The sequence below is a fragment of the Ceratotherium simum genome, chromosome 25 (genome assembly GCF_057802395.1).
Source record: "Ceratotherium simum simum isolate JZ-2026a chromosome 25, ASM5780239v1, whole genome shotgun sequence".
Taxonomy (NCBI): domain Eukaryota; kingdom Metazoa; phylum Chordata; class Mammalia; order Perissodactyla; family Rhinocerotidae; genus Ceratotherium; species Ceratotherium simum.
The window spans coordinates 3,521,978-3,539,226 of NC_141924.1; the positions used below are offsets into that span (position 1 = coordinate 3,521,978).

A 17,249-nucleotide genomic window follows, 5' to 3' on the forward strand; every position below is an offset into this window, starting at 1 on the left:
TATCCATGTCACCGCTGGCCACTCATCTGTGAGAGGTGCTTCTCTGCACGGGCGGGGAGTGTGTGGGGAGCCCCTCGCAGGGCCAGTCCGAAACCTCCCTGCGAAACCTCCTGCACTTGGGCTCGCCACCCCAGTGACCGATACACAGCGGGAAGCAATCAAGTCCCCACCCCATCAGAGATCTGGAAAAGGGGTGAGAGGCCTGCGGGCATCTCTGAGAAGCTCGTCCACTCCCGGCCCCACCGTGTGGGAGGAGCACAGTGTGTTCACAGCTCGATTACCGAATGACTAAACCCCGCTTGTCTGGGGGCCCCAGTGGAGGGAGAAGCGTCCTCAGCCTGAGCTGTGTGGTTGGGCTGCAGGCCCCCGAGTGCTCCTCAGCACCCAGCAGAACAGCTCCCTCAGGCAGCAGAGTGCCTGACGCGGACCAACAGGGGCCGGATTCTCTCTTTTAAGAGGTTGGGATGGCACATAAGGCGATTTCGAGAGCCCTCACTCTGCTCCCAGCCTGCCGCAGCCAGAGCCTCCAGGGCCCTCGGTGGCTCACACATCGGGCTCTGCCGTTGCTTTCTAGCCGAACTCAGACCAAGAGAGACAGTACACACCAATGCTAAAGTGACAGCAGTTACAGGAATGTGGCTGGCCATGACAGGCCCAGTGAGAGCCCAGAGATTCTGCAGGTTAGTGCAACATTTCACTTACTTGTCTATGTTTTATTCTCTTTCACTCAACAGAACAGAATCTTTGCATTTCCAAGGAGGGATGAAACAGCTGCCGCCTCCCTCTGTCCCCAGCACCCAGGCAGCAGGCCTCTCCCAGAGGGTCTGCCTCTCAGGCTGCTGTAGGCTGGGGGCTCCAGGAGGTGGGCATTTGGCAAGCACGCTCCAGGGGCAAGGGGAGGAAGGTGCCTGACCCCTCTCTGGCCCGCCGCACGGCCAGGACCCTCTGCTGGCTCTCTTTGGTATCTCAGAAAACAGAGGCAGCCCCGCCTGGCCAGGCTCTGGGCCACGTCTGGCACCCGGTCCTGGCACCTCCCCGGAGGGCGGGCTGCTCCCATGAGGCCTCTCCTTGGCTGCGGGCCTGCAGCCAGCCGGGGGCGTGCTGCCCGGGGCGGGGTGAGGCCCGCTGCAGTGGCCCCAGCTCATTTCTTGTAGTGATTGGGGGCATCCGCAAAGGCAAACTTCAGGCGGTAGGCCTCGGCCAGCAGCAGGCTGATGTCCTCATCGCCCCAGTGGGCTGTGGGCAGATTCTGGAGGAAGAGCAGCAGCTCCTGTGGGGAGAGGGACAAGCCAGGTCAGAGGGGGTGACCACAGCGGGGGGCTGCAGACCAGGGCGCCCCTCCGTGGGAACCCTGAGAAAACACACCCAGCCAGCAGCGGGGGTCAGCCAGAATCGTGCCCCCTCCCTACTGGACCCCAACAGGCCCCGCAGCCAGGAGGAAGCCCCAGACCCTGGAGACGACACCTGCTGGGATGCTGAGGGCCCCGCCGCTCCAGTGCTGCAGGGCTGTGACCTCATCTCGCTGACTCTCCCCAGCACTCCAGGGTCCAGGCGTGGGTGCAGTGGGCATGGCCGCGGGTGTGCCCCTTGGCCCAGGAGCCTCCCACTCCCCCGGTCCCGCTCACCCCAGACTCCACAGAATAGGAAGTAAAGTGCCACCCCCGGACATCTCAGGTACAGGTTTCTGCACATCCAGTGCCACTCCTCCAGCACCAGCTCCTTCCGCAGGGACCCTGGCATGCACTGTGGGCAGGCGCACACCAGCCACACCCCGGGTGGGGACACAGGGCAGGCAGACACCGGGCAGCCCTCGTTAGTGCCACCCACTCGATTCTCAGTGTTTCCAGGGAAGACCAGGCTGGAGCCCCTCTGCTGCCCCAGCCCACCCACCCTGCAGCTGGGCCGAGTCTCAGCTCGGTGGGCTGACCACTGAGCCCACCCTCACAGGACACAGGGACTGCCTTGTAAGCTCACGGTTTAGAAGGCAGGGCGAGGGACACTGAAGAGACGGTGACTCACTAAGCAGCGGCTGAAGAGGGTGTTGGGAAGGAGAGGTATGTGCGAGACTCAGCGCCACAGCCCGACCTTCGTGCCTGCAAACCAGCCCCTCCCGACGGACCACGGCCACAGCCAGAGCAGCCGGCGACCCCACCAAGGACAGGGGCTTCGGGGGAGTGCAGGCCCCGGCAACCAGAGGGGTTTGGCAGGAATGGCGTGGGCTCAGAGGGCTGTGTGGCCAGGACAGCCCCCTGGAACAGGGGTCTCGGAAGAGGAGGAATGGGGGCCTGGACCCAAGTCCAGAGTCCCACTCAGGAAGCAGGGAGAACTCATCTAGGGAGGGCCTCACACTGCTCCGATGGCACTGCGGGCTCTGGGCCTAGGGAACTTGGCCCCCAGGGCCCTCCCCCTGTCTCATCCCGTCCAGAAGCTGGACCTGGGGAAGTCAGGAGGGTGGCTGGGGCTCTAAGGGTGCCGGTGCTGTCCCTGCCCAGCTCCTAGCAGGTGACAAGTGACAGAGGGCATCAGACTTGGGTTGCCCCACGCTGCCTGCCTGGAAAAGGAGTGGCCCAGCGAGACTCAGGGACTCAGTCCCCACCTGCAGCAGTTCATCGCCTCTGTCCACTGAGCTTCCCGCTCCCGTGAGGCTGGCACGGCGCCACCACAGGGTGAGTGGGGCTCTGTGTTCACACCCCTGGCCCTCTCTCACCGTGTGGCCTTGTGCAACTGACCTCCCCTCTCTGAGCAAAGCTCCCCTTTATCTGTTGATGGGGGACGCTGAGCTGTCCAGCACAGAGCCCGGCCTCTGAGGGCACTCAGGGTACAGACTCGGAAGCCAGGCCTGGGCTGGCCACGGACCGTCTCGGGGCCTTGGGCTCCTCATCTGTAAAAGGGGGTCCCAGCTCCCAGCTGGGGCCGTCAGTGCCTGGCGCACAGCCCCGTGTCAAGTCTGTGTCCCCACGCTTACCTCCCACCATCCCAGGGCCCCCTCCCAACCCCTGAATCATGAGCCACGCACCGGGACTCTCCTTCAATGCTGTCGCACTGTCGCTGCCTTCCCCCTTCCTCAATCCCATTTCCTTTTCCATTTTGGATACTTTCTGGGGGCCTTTAAATTGAATTCACGGAGCAAATTTCACTGGCAGAATGTCCCCAGGGACATATCAACATCAATCTGCTGTCTTTCACCATTAGATGCAACTTACACGGGTGCCAATCCAATTCTGAGCAGGTCGTAAATAAATACCTTTGGTTTTATTTTTAATCCACTTCGCTTCATATTATCATGACCTCGCTACTTGCAAGGTGAGAAGCAATACCCTCCCATTACGGTAACTCACCGACTCCTCTGCACACTCAATTTCAGAATCTAATTTAGTCCCCCAGGTTCACTGGATGGAGAGAGAATAGAAATGCCCAGTGCTTCACAGCCGGCAATGCTCAAGAAGGAAAATCTATGTGGGTGACCTTTACGGGAGGCAAAGAACACAGCCAAACACGTCCTTAAATACAGATCTCTTTTTTAAAAAGGCCTGTCTTATTTATGCACTGGGCAGAGCTGTCTCCGACCCGGGACCCATGGCACATTTATTAGCCGTGAGCTGTTCTGCATCATCCACATCATTCGGGTAAAGGGCCGTTGCTCACGAAGCCGTCCCTGGGTCACGTCACAGGGGATCCGGCTCTCCCCGGGATGAGTCCTGGCAATGCAATGGCAGGAGGGAGCAGCTGAGACAGGGCCCATCAATGGCTCAGGCAGCAAACTGTAGAGAGCAATTTAGTTTTTATCTTGACTTTTCCATAAATAATGCTATGACGTTAGAGGATATAAAAATTAAAGGAAGGTTTGCTCACAGCACTGACACCGTGAGAAATCAAAGATGAGTGAGGTCCCTGTAGTTGGTCCCAGGTCCCCTTATCCATGTGACACACCACCACACAGCACACACCACACAGCAAGAGATCACCTTGGTTTCCTGCCTCCTGCCTGTCACCATCAGCCTTCTGTTACGCACATTCTTCCACACTGACACACACCTTCCGCAGTGGTCAGTGAAGGACTGTAGGCAAAAGAACCCAACCCCGCCTGCACGGCCTGGAGGGCAGCAGTCCTCAGCCCTGCCCACACATCAGAACCACACAGGGAGCTTTGGAACCTGCTAGCGCCCCAGCCCACAGCAGGGCAGCAGCCCAGAATCCCAGCAGTGGGGCCTGGACAGACGTTACCGTCCAGCTCTCGGTATAACGGGCAGTTTCGACTGTCTTCTGGCCACACTGGATGTGACATGATGAGTGCGCAGATGGCAGCGGGTCTTCCGTCACCAGCAACGGTGGAGCCTGGACTCACACGGCCTCGAGGCAGGCGAAGGGACTGTTAAAGCTCCCGGTGAGGGGGATGCAGAGTGAAGGTCGGGGGAGCCCTGAGCTGGGTTGTTCCCAACAGCTTACACCATAAACAACACTGCAGGGGACATCTTCAGATAGAAATCTTCCTGCTGCTGGTTTCTGCCTCTCGGGAGGTTCCAAGAGGTGAGCCTTCTAACGCTCAAGAGCAAATACTGTTATGGCTTTGGGTCCTTCTTGCCCAAAAGGCCTCACTTTTCCAGAGAGTCAGACGAACTACGCAGCCATCTGCAAACTATGATTATCTTTGCATGCGTACACCCTTCCACGAAGGAGGAAACGGGGACGCATCAGTGTCCTTGGGATCCAGGAAAGTGGGCAGCGGGTGCCCCCCAGGGCCCCAGAGTTCTCTGTTTGGTCAGCCCCTTGCAGAGGCTCACAGGAGCTTGGGCGGCAGGGAGGTGGGGCAGAAAGACCACAGCTCAGACGCCAGAGGACGTGGGTCCCAGGCCCAGCCCCACTGCCACCCTGACCCCACAGAACCCTGCAGGTGCATCCTTGGTGTGCTCACCTACGCCACAGGGTGATCTGTCTCCTCTGCGACGTCAGTGGGTCCACGCGTCCCCAAATAAAGCATGTGGTGCAATCAGTGAACAGTTGCTCAGGCAGCACGGTGGGTCAGCTAAAAGCACGCACACACTTTTAAACGACGCTAAACCGCCAGGGTTCAAATCCCAGTCCCGCACTGATCAGCTGTGAGTGAGGCCCTGGGTGATCAGTTTCCTCATCTGTAAATGGGGATAATAACGTCCCTCCCTCACTGGATTGTCACTATGTGCAAAGTGCCCCGACAGTGCCAGAACATAAAGAGCACAAGGTAAGCGTCCCCCGATGCTGCTGTTCCTCAGTTACTACTATCCTGATTACCGTCCGTGGTGGTAGTAATAATCGCAGTGATAGTAGCAGCATTCGTTGCTGAATAAACTATCATCTGTTGGGAATGCCAGACAGTTTAGCAAACAAATTTAACAAGAAGTCGCACTCTCACTGGACAGCACGTGGGGAGGAGGCAGTGATGACATCTTATTCTCCCGCCGAGATACCTGGCAGGTTCAGGCAAACGTCCGAGGAAGGAAACGCGCCACACGTGTCGACCAATGGCTTTCGGTGGGATCCCAACCCAGGGAGCGCCCGAGCCCATGTGACCGTGCCGCGTCTGGTCACTTCAAGAGGCTGCCAAGGAACCAGGGAGGATGCTGCTTTTTAATCTCTTTGGACTGGATCTTCAAATTCCAACGTCAGATACAAAATGCACTGTATATCTAATTTAAAGTATTCCCAAAGAATTGACAGGAGCGTGAGCTGTTCAGTGCATAAAACAGAAAGGTCCAGCCATCATTCTACCTGCCTCTGTGCCAGGACGACATCACCGACCAGCGTCAGGGCATGCGGTCCCCTCACACGCAGGGTCGGGGGTCACTCTTGACTGCCTGGGCAGTGCTCTGCAAAGCGCACGGCCTCATCCAAACCTCACAACAGCCCCACAGACCCCGCGTGCAGGTGACGGACCCAGGGTCGCTGGGAGCGAGGTGCCCGCCCAGGTCCACAGGGCTCTGTACTCCAGGAACACACTTCTTGCTAGGTGAAAGTTAAATGCCCTCCCTGGACAACAAGAGGCCAGTCTGCCTGCTGAAGACATGCAGTGACTGGACAGCACCCTGTCACGGTGCAATCAGTTCATCCCGCTGGAACGGCGAGTCAGGACGCGCTGGGATGGAGGCGGAGAGAACAGAACCCCATAGGGGCACACAGTCCTGTCTTCATTCGTTGGTCTGTTTGTTCATTTGGTGAGGACACACCGAGGATGGCAGGGCGTTGTTCTGCACTCCAGGCATGAGGCAGCAGAAACCAGGCAGCTCTACCCTCCGGGGCTCACCTGCAGGGTGTACGTGTGCCAGCGTGTGGAGGTGGGTGTCAGGGGACAGACTCAGATACTCGAATATGAAATAGACAATATTCAGTCCTGCACGGAGAGTTACAACCGGGAGTGTGACTGGCTGGCTGCTCTCAACGTGGCCTTCCTGGTCCGCCCGTCCACTACGGGGTCTACGGAGACCCACTACGGGGGTCTCCATGGAGACGTGTGTCCTACGAGAACACATTCTAGATCTCAAACACTTAGTCTGAGCAAAAGATTGTAACATTTCTTAATAATTTTTATATTGATTACAGGCTGAAAGATAATATTTTGGATGTATTGGGTGAAATAAGATATTAACATTAATTTCGCCTGTTTTTTCCCATTTCTACGAGGCTACCAGGAAATGTAAGGTTTCCCGCCTGGCAGGCATCACACTCTACTGGAAGGCACTGCTCCTCTGCTCCAAGGGACACCAAGAATGCTGCCCCCTACTCCGCCTGCCCCAACCTGGGGTGGCCCGGCCTGTGCTTCCCCCCAGGGACCCTCTGGCAGAGAGAAGGCACCGGAAGCCTCCCCAGGCAGTGGGGAGGGTGTGAGCTCACGTAGATGCCTGCTCCTCATGCAGCAGACGGCACACAAGTCAGCTTAAAGGCTGCTCAAGACAGGAGTTTACAAATCGCCAACGCATAGCGATGAATAAATTAATCACCGACGGGGCTAAAGAGGCCCATCTGCCGACTCTTGTTCTTTTCTCCCTTTAAGTGAGAAAGAAGAAACAGGAGTCACGACACTGACATACCAGTCAGGGAGCAGGCCTAATTGGTTTAATTCACTTTTCTGTCCACGTTCCGATGCTCAATTTGTGCAGCTCGGCTAGAAAACCCAACTGCTGGGGAGTGCCCCGGCCGTTTGTGGAAGGACGGCCCCGGTGGCCCCTGGGGAGGCCGCTGGGAACACTCAGGGTCTGGGGGAGCACGGCAGCAGCAGAGGGCTCTTGGTGGACAGGCCTCAGGCATTTCCCCCAACTCGTTAGTCCTTCAGGTGAGGAGACTGAGGCGCGGAGAGGATGGAAGCCCTGCCCCAGGGCCCTGGGTGGCTTGGCACCCAGGCAGCAGACACGCCTGTCCCAGCAGTGCTGGCTGAGGTCAGAGCACAGTGGCCGGGAGCCCTGGAAGTCAAGGGCCTCCTCTGTGAGGTGGGGACAAACAGGCGCCACCTGCAGGCTGTGAGGGTAAGAAAGTCAGCGACTTGGAGCCGTGCTCGGTGCAGAGACAGCGCTCCGGGAAGGCGCCCTATTGTTCCATCCTCACCATCATCATCGTCGTCCTGTTTACACCTGTGGCGCCCTGGGCACGTTACTGACACCTCCACGGAGGCAACAGGGCAGCTCCTTCCAGGGCTGTGGTGAGGACCAAAGGAGTCAGTACACACATGCTCAGCATGATGCCCGGGACGTGGGAGCTCGCCACCATCCCCCCTACGACTGTCCCCACCTCCCCCACCGCTGCCAACCCCACCACCACCACCATCCTTGTCATGGCCGTGGCCTGGCTGCCGGGAACCTCAGACAACCGAGTGTGGTGAGCACACTTCACAGCAGCCGCGGCCGGAATCTGCACAGCACCTGCACCCAGACCTGCCCTGTGCTTCGCTGGGTGCTGACACTCTCCCTTCTGCGAGGGAAGTGCTGGTCTGGGCCCGCTCTGGCTTGACTCCAGCTCCCACCCTCCCCTGCCCGTGGGCAGCTCCTCGGCTCTCGTCCCATCTGCCCACCTGGGAACAGTCACCATGGACCACGTGCTCCACAGGTCAAGGGTCATGGTCCCAGCCCAAATCCACCACCCCTGAGAGCCGGTGTAGGGATGGGTCATTGGTATTCCTGCCTGTGCAGGATCTGCTGGGGTTTGACTCCATATATTCAACATAAAATGTCGTTCTTGGAAAGTACACGTGTAAAACAGAAGATAAGAAAGCAGCCGAGATTAAATTATACCAGCAAGGGTCTGCAGCGTCTGCGGGCAGCGCTGACGGCATGGGGAATTCTAATGATTCGGTGGTCCTGGCCAGGCCTCGCTGGGCGCCCCCGGGGGTGGGGGTGACGGGGCCGGCACGGTGTGATGAGTGTGGAGGTGGGATGCACTTTGTTTTTTTTGGAATCGTGCCATTAGTATCCTGCCCATGGTCTCCTGTTTCTGGACCTCCCTCGCTGTCTGCTCCCTCTGCCAGAGCTTGTCACTCAGTGCTCAGCCCACCTGGCCCCGGGGGAGACTTTACCCTGGCGACAGTGCAGGCCCTGCCCCAAGTGTCCCCACGGCCATACAGCAGGGTGTGTGGGAGCAGGCTGAGTCCTGTTCCCTGGCCTGTGGCCACCCCGGACAAGGAAACACATGAACCTTGGGGTGTCAGCACTCATGAGAAGTGAGACTGTTTTCCTGAGGTGGACCGCTGTTATTGGTGTTATGGACGTGGTCCTGATGCTGTGCGGCCAGGCTAGGAGGAGACAGGAAGGCGTCCCCATACCCCACCCTCCCGCGCTCCGTGTCCAGTGATACAAGACGCGCATGAGGAAAAGAACCCCGTCAGTCAGGACGGTGCAGCAGCGAGGCTGCCGTTTCAGAGCCGGGAAGGAGTCCTGAGGTCAAGACTCTACACGCTCCGGCAGAGTGCAGGCTCCGCTGGGCACTGCACTGTGTTCCCAGCCTCAGGACACTGGCGCAGCGGTCAGCAGAGTCCACAGCTGGCCCCTGCCCTCCTCTCCCGTGTCCCTCCTCTATCCTGTCTCTCATGCTGTCTTAGACTCCCCCAGTGACTACGGGCTGGCCCTTTCCTGTTGCCAACTGCTCCTTCTTCTGGGTAACTCCAGTTCATCTTTGAAGACTCAGTGAGAATTAGCAATACTTATCAACCCCTTTAGATGTAACACGAATGACCCCTGCCCACCACTGATATTGGAACCTGAGGCCTTTTGTTTCAGTCTCCTAAGAACGATTTTTCCAAGGTTCACAGACTGACCGTGTGAAAAGGAATTCACTTAAAAATGGCTCAGGGAGCAGCCGTGGTCCGTCCTGGAAGGCAGAAGAGCATGAAGACTGACCAGGCTCCTCTTGGGGGTGCTGAACTCCCATGGCCGTGGGGTCCTTGAGGGAGGAGAATGGGCAGCTGGGGGATTTTCCTGCCTGGAATCTTGCAGCCATTCTTGGGGCCAAAGCCCTGATTTTCCTGTGGGACACTCCTTCCCTTTGCACGCCCAGGCCCTATGGCTTGGCCTGGGGAGGTGGGGGCATGGAAGAATTAGGAAGTGAACCTGTCAAGACATAAAAGACTAAAAGATTCAGATTTCAGACATCTCAAAGTAATGAAGTAACGAGGTGACTCCAACAAAAATTCCTGTATTTTGATACAAACAGGCCAGCGGCTCAGGGCTGCCGAGGGCCTGAGCTTGTGGGCCGGCAGCCCAGGGCACGCCTACCTCATTGACCTAGACAGCAGCGTCCCCTTCTCCAGCGTGCACCTGGGCAGCCAGGCTGCGTGACTCCCATAACAACAGGAAAGCCCGGGCCTGGCCCTGACGCCCCACTGGACACTGGTCTGGAATCAGGCCCCAGGAAATGACAACAAGTGTGTCCTTCGTAAAGCTCTGTGCTGGGGACAGAGTCAACTAGAAATCAAACACCTGCCAGGTGCTCACACTGGTTCCAGACTCAAGCCTCCCTGGGCCCCAGTCCACACTCAGGCAGCATTGCTCCTGCTCACAGCAGCGCTCGGAGCCCACTTTCTCCCGCACGTCAGTCAGGTTTCAGGCACCAAGTATGTGAGTGGAGGAAACACCTAGGCCTACAGAAGGGGAAGGAGCGGATGGAAAATGAAAACTACATCAGGGGGCGACTCTCCTCAGCCTGGGTGGGTGTGGATGTGTGTGTCTGTGATGTGAGTGGTGAGGGGGGGTGTGTGATGTGCAGAGCCGATTTCTCTACGATTCTAGAGACATCCATAACAGAAGTCAGCAAACACTGAGCACTTGGCGCACGGGCACCCGGTCAGTGAGGGGCCGGGGGTGGGGCATGGAGGTGGGCAGGGCTCACCTCTGGGCAAAGCACCCGGCTTGGAAGTCCAGCCCAGCACAGGAGCACAGCAGGAGAACCTTCCTCACCCCATAAAAGCGGGATTGGGGCTGGAGGTCACCTCCCACCCACAGTGGGACACCCCCAGACATGCTCTGCATCTGGAGCGCATGCTCTCTCTACCTCGCTGGGACAAGCTGCCGCCCCACAAGAGTCCTGGCCCTGCCCGGCCCCCTGCAAGGAAGGCGACGGGTACATGGGAAAAGAGATGACAGCCACACCATCTCACCCGCAGACCTGTGGCGACTGAAAAGTGTACTGGTCCGAGGGTCAGCAAGCGGTGCTGGGTGGTCAGTAAGGAAAGACGGCATGGTCCACCCACCCCACTGGGCGGTGGACATAGCATGTACAGGGAGAAACGCGTGAGAAGGTCACTGTGCGCTGTCTGTGGTCCTGAAAACCAGGACCAGCCCGCGAGTCCAGTCCAGAGAACAGCAAGGAATGGCAGTGTCACGTGAGGGCCACCACGCAGCAGTGAGGGTGGCAGTCAGCTCAGAGACCTCACAGTGGGAAAAGGGGGCAAGCTCCGCGACGATATGCAAACTACCTCCACATGCTGCCTGGGGGAGCCTAAAGCCAGGTGCGTGAATAACGAACACCAAAGCCAAGAAACCAAGAAGGTGGGGCTCCGAGAGGAAGGCGTGTGTGACAGACACTAGGGTCTGGGAGAGCTAAGTGGGGCTTACTCAGCGTGCTGTTTTCCCAGCAGGTGTGACAGCGCACAGTGAAGAGCAAACAGGAGCCCTGGGAGGAGACAGAACCCCCCATGGGAAGTGGGATGCCCCCCAGCAGGACACAACCTTGTAGCCCACCTTGGTCTCCCACACAGCTGGGTCATCCCCCACCCCTCCGTCCTTGCTCAGGCCCGGCCCCACTGTCAGCCCCCCAGGAAGGTGCTGAACACAGCCCTCCACTCGACTCTGCAGGAGCGGCCATGCTGTGGATGCCCCTGAGGACAGAGGGCCTGTGACCAGGACAACGGGAAGGAGGGCAGATGGATGGAACACGGAGCTGCCAGCAGCAGGAGTGAGGACCTGGGGGGCTGGAAGCAGGGCACTGGCTCCCAGGAGGCTGCAGAGAGGGCAGCTGGCCAGCTGGGTGAGGGCACTCAGGCCAATTCACCAGGTGACACCAAGGCAGCACACGGGAGGAGGGCAGAGAAGGACCCCCCACCCCGCAGAAGTGGAGAGGGAGAAGAGCAGCAGGACCACCCTCACCTCTCCCCTGCTGCCCAGCCCACCTCCTCAGGTAAGGGTGGCACCTGGGCCACTGGGTCCATGAACGTTCCAGGGTGGTCATGCCCATCAGTGGTCAACAAGGCAGCTGCCTTGTCTCTGGCATTCCCTTTGTGCCAAGCACCATGCTACATGTTGACCTTTACAACCAATCCTGGGGGGCTCCCACACCCCCTACGTCTATGCCCAATCCTAGGGGCCTCCCACATCCCCCCACCCCCGGTCTACAACCTATCCTAGAGGGCTTCCAACATTCACTGTGTCTACAACCAATCTTGTGGGCTGCCCTCCCAAGATCTGAACCTGGCCAACACATGACCCTGCCTCTCTGAGAGGCCGAGCACTCAGGGAGGACTGTCCCTCTCAAATGAATCCCCACTCTCCCCTTGGAACCTAGAAGGCCGCCTCACAGGAATCCTGCAGCCCTGGAATGGTGGTCAGGCATCCAAGGCTCCAACCAGGTCCCAGCTTGGCCACTGCCTGTCAGCCTTCCTTCTAGAGCTGACCAGAGAATGAGATCACTGGAGGCTCCATGGGGTGGATGGGAGCAGGGCTGAAGGCTACCTGAGGGTGGTGTGTCTGGGGGGCACACCTGACAAACCGTGTCTCTGTCTTACTCCCACCCCTCGGTGCCTGGGCAGCAGCCACAGCCGGGGGAGGGGCCCAGAGAGCCTGGTAAGAAAATTGCCTATGAAAAGTTCATTCTTATTTGTCTTATTTTAACCATTCTATCACACTCGACACCCTTTTAGCCAGTAGATCAAAGAATACAGAACACAACCTGATGCACAGCGGACATGAAAGTAACCACACATGAAGGTGAGGCCACGCTGCCCACTCCTCCCTCCCCAGGGACGGGCACTCGGGGGTCTTACTCACCAAGTCCATTTCTGCGTCCCCATCAGACTCTGTGGAACGACCCCGTGCCCAAGAAGAGAGACCCCCTGCTCCTTCAAGCATGGCGGCTGCACTGTGATGTCCTTACGGCCATGGGGGAGGTGCGCTGGCTTTAACGCCTTCCAAGAGGGGATGAGTGGCTGGGCGGCGCCCCACTCGCCTCAGTGTGGGCCCTGGTCCTGGCCCTGGGCCGTCCCCGAGGCTGCTTCCCGCCTCGCTCCCTCCCCTCTCCTCCCAGGTCATCCTGTGACAGCTGATTTCTTTGACAATCCAGTTATTAGTTTGAAAATCTTGTCAAGTTCTGGACCAAACTAGGGCTAAAAATAGAAGGATGGTGACAGCTGGCTGGGATGGATGGCCAGCTGCCAGGCTGGCCGACTCACTGGTGACAGCCCTTCCAGAGGTGGAAAATAGAAGGTGACACTGCGATGGAGCGATCTTCTGAGGAGCCTCTGATGGCTCAGGGAGGTATGCTCTCCTTGTAATTAATTTCATGTTTCTTTTCCAAAAAAAGGAATTCCAAAGAGAAAAACACTTTTAGGTACTGAGAACATGAGCCTGGCAGGAGCGCCCCAGTCGAGCTAGCCTTCCGTTTCGTGTCTCTGCACACGGCTGAGGGACATGTGCCTGGCACACAGAGAATATCTGAAATCCTGCCATGGCAACGAGAGCCAGCTTCATCCTCTAAGGACCTTCTGCTTTGTGGGATTTGGGGCCAGCGGCCAGTCACAGATAGGGCCATGGAGATGTCGTCTGGAGGCGCCCCTCGAGAAGGGCCTGCTGGGGAAGGATGCCCACTTAAAGGAGGAGGCCGCAGCCCCACGTTTATCTATAAGGCAGCAGAGCCACCCTTAGTGACGGCGCAGTGGGGAAGGCAGGGGAGTCGGGTGGCCACGCCAGCTCGTTAGCTCAGAGCAATCAGCAGAGGGCGCGGAGGGGAGCAGGAAGGGAGCACTCGCGGCTGCAGCGGGCAGTGGCCCTGGCAGCCTGGACCCCAGGGACCTGTCCGAGCAGGCCTCACCTCCCATCTAACAGGGCTGCAGTCTGCACCTGCCCCACAGTTCTGGGGGCACTGCCCACACAGGCCAGCAGCAGCTCCCATAGCCGCGGACAGGCTGGAGAGACAGGCACAGGGCCAGGGACAGACAATGTCAGCCCGAGGGGCCTCGCTGCCTTGACGGGCCCAGGGCTCTCCACATCTGGTCCTGTTCACCGCACCCAATGCCCCCAGTGCAGTGATCCCTGTTGACCCTCCGCCTTCCTGAGGCCCCTCATCCCACCTCGCCTGCAGCTCACCGCCAACAGCCCTGGCCACACTTCCAGCCTCCCTGGCGACCCTTCCTTCTGCCAGGCCTTTCAGCACTGAGTGCCAGGTTTTCTTGGGCCCTGCAGCCCTCCCCAAGGATGTCCTCCGGGGCCAGGGTCACACCCGTGTCCCCACCCCCCACGACCTCTCCCTGAACTCCAGCCTTGCATGTCCTATGGCCTCCTGCACACTTGAATGCCCCTCACCTCCTCGCTCCTCGCCTCCACAAGAATGTCTACAGGCATCTCAAACTGCACGTATCCCCACTGCACTGCCCCTGCCCCCCAGCCCTCCCCTCCTTGGGGCACACACCACCTGTGCTCCAGGAAAGCATCACTAAGGGGTGCACGCTCCCCGACTGCTCCTCCCTCTCTGACACGCAGCCCCGTCCAGCCCATCTTTTCAGCCCAACTCCAACTAGGCCCAAACCTGCACTCCTTACCTTGCCCGCACGGGCACCCCGGCCCACCGCCATCCTGTGGTGGACAACTCCACGGCCCTCACTGGTTTCCTGCCCCGCACCCACAATCCATCACCCACACAGCAGCAACACTGGCTTCCTCTTAAAAGAGCAGCATCCCCCACCTCACTCTACTCTGCCCTCTGAAGCCACCTACGGGTTTCCTCTCGTGCAAGGACTAGAACCCAAACTCACAAGCCAAGGCTCTCCTCTTCCCATAATCAACACCAACATTCAGTTCCTCCTCCCGCCCAGCCCAGAGAGCGTCCCCTGCCTTGTCACACGGCTCACTTCTTTACTCCTTCAGATCTCAAGTGCCACCTCAGAGAACCTATCCCACCACCCGGCCTGAGCACCAAGATGCGCTGCAAACCAGACAAAGTCCTCTCGCTCCCTCAGAGAGCTCACCTTCCTTCTGGAGAAAGACCGTAAATAAGAAATTCATCTCTAAGATTTACAGATGATGAATTACTGGGTTTTAGCAGGGCTGCTGGAACAAAATTAACACTCTGCAGAGGAAGATAACAGAATTTGGGGTCATGACAAGACATCCTCCACAATACACAGTATACAATAAAAACTGTCACACAGGCAAAGAGACCAGGAAAACACCACCCGCAGTCACCGTGTCAGGCCTGCCTGGGCCTGGGAGCCGGCGGGGGGGGGGGGGGGGGACGGGACAGGAGGACAAGGGTGCCCAAGGAGGTGGGGCTGCCTTGGGAGGTTCCCTGGGCCAGCCTGATGAGGACTCTCGGGGACCCACACACTCCTCAGCCGTCCCCGCAACAGAAAAGGCCCACACGGTGGTTTTATGACTCTTGCAAGCTTGGGGGTCATCGTCAACCCCAGGGCAGGTGGGGAGGGGGGTCTTCTAGAGTAAGACCACAGGGACCATAAAGACCCAAAAGTCCTCCAGGTGCATCATCTCCCCAAGCTCATCCAATCTTCCCAAGATCCCCGAGGAAAGCTCTCGGCCCCAGACAGCAGCTGAGACACGAGGCTTCCCCCCACCAGGGAGAGGGGTCACCAGGCAGAACCAACAGGCAGGGCCATGGCACCAGGACATTCCACAATGGACCATGTTTCAAAGGCTACCTCTACACAGGGGGTATAACACTGACTTTCAGCAGAGCTGACTTCACAGACTCATTTGTAAAATGGTATTTTCCTCATGATATCATCGTAAAAACAGCTACATTTCCTGAGCTGTTCAGGCGTGTGTTCCCATATTGACTTTCCCGCTGCCTGGGAGGCCAGGAGGAAAGGTGCACAGTGTGGCCCAGCTCTGCAAGGACCAGCTTCCGTGCTCGCACACACTGGGGGCTGACCTGTCCCGTGCTGGGGAGACGTGGGGAGTGTGCACAGAATCACAGAAGCACGAAAGAGCACCATGCGTCACACAGAGAATCGCCTCAAAATGTTAAGTGGATTCAAAGCGATGCCCTGGTGAGGTCCCAGGTCCTCGTGACGGGGCTCCTGGTGAGGAATCTGTGTGAGTGAGGCAGGCATTCACTACCTGAATGCATTGCTCCCCCAGCCCCAGCCACTCATAGGCCCCTCAGAGGCCATAGGAAGTGCACTGACCCCTATGACGTGGACTCGGTGTGGATGCCTCTACAGCTCTGTGACCGTGGGGAATTCTGTATCCTGGGCCCCAGTTCTCTCAGCATGAAATTGGGGAGAACAAGTCTGTCTGTCTCACGGGCTGCAGTGAGGTCTAATACAAGACGGTGGAAATGAAATGACTCCATACAGACCATGCCACCCCTGGCACGTGTCACATGGCCACCACTGTCACAGACGTCCTTCCACTCAAGAGGTGGGTGGTGCAGGGCTGATCTCCTGTCACCTGGTCCCTCAAGATGCAGGGACTATGCAGAGGGCACACAGCACCCTAGGCTGGTACTGGGGGCCAGGGGCACTTAGCGACCTAGGAGAGAAGGGCCCGCTCAGGAGAAGGGAGGCAAGGAGGCTGGGAAACTGGTGGAGGCTGGGGTACGGGACCTGGGACCTAGAGGCGAGCACCACGGCTCACTCCTGCACGTGCCAGTGGTGGGCACAGGGCTGGCCCATGTGCTTGGTGAATATAGGAGGGATCCGCAGATGGCCAGGCCAAGAAGTGAAGGACTGGGTGAGGCGGCACCAGTAATGCAGGAGCAGAAGGGCTGAGGCACAGGGAGCCGTGCAGACCCCACCACCCAGGATGAATTGGACGCAGAAGGTTCCAGTGCCCAATGGACAGGCTGGATGGACCTGGCATGCTAATGGAGCAGAGATCAGAGCACCGGGTGAATCCTAGGCCATGTTTACCAACTTTTTAACAAAATGCTTTATTTTTTAGAGTAGTTTTAGGTTCACTGCAAAACTAAGCACAAGCTACAGAGATTTCCCATATACTGTCTACCCTACATATGCATAGCCTCCCTCCTTATCAACACCCCTGACCAGAGTGGACATTTGTTACAACTGAGGAACCTACGTTGACACATCATGATCACCCAGAGTCCATGGTGTACATCAGGGTTCACTCTTGATGGTGCAGGGTTCACTCTTCATCCTATGGGTTTGGACAAATGTATAATGACGTGTATCCACCATTATAAGATCATACACAGTAGTTTCACTGCCCTAAAAATCCTCTGTGCTCCACCTATTCATTCCTCCTCCCCTCTAATCCCCGACAACCACTGATCCTTTCACTGTCTCCAGTTTTGCCTTTTCCAGAATGTCATATAGCTGTAATCATATAGTGTGTAGGCTTTTCAGATTGGCTTCTTTCACTTAGTAATATGCATTGAAGTTTCCTCCTGTCTTGTCATGGCTTGATAGCTCATTTCTTTGTAGTGTTGAGTAATGTTCCATTGCCTGGATGGACCACAGTTTATCTATTACACCTACTGAAGGACATCTTGGTTGCTTCCAGGTTTTGGCAATTATGAACAAAGCTGTTATAAACATCCATGTGCAG

General features: G+C 57.8%; 1 protein-coding gene across 2 annotated transcripts in view; it reads right to left on the bottom strand.

The window, feature by feature from the left end:
* Window positions 1-681: 681 nt before the first annotated feature.
* Window positions 682-17,249, bottom strand: part of TBC1D22A (TBC1 domain family member 22A) — a 348,432-nt gene continuing 331,864 nt past the window's right edge. For both annotated transcript variants that reach the window (XM_087448729.1, XM_004437993.3), the window contains one exon: window positions 682-1,270. In XM_087448729.1, the coding sequence (XP_087304855.1) occupies window positions 1,142-1,270 (129 nt within the window). In that variant the 3' untranslated portion in view covers window positions 682-1,141. The remainder of the gene's footprint in view (window positions 1,271-17,249) is intronic.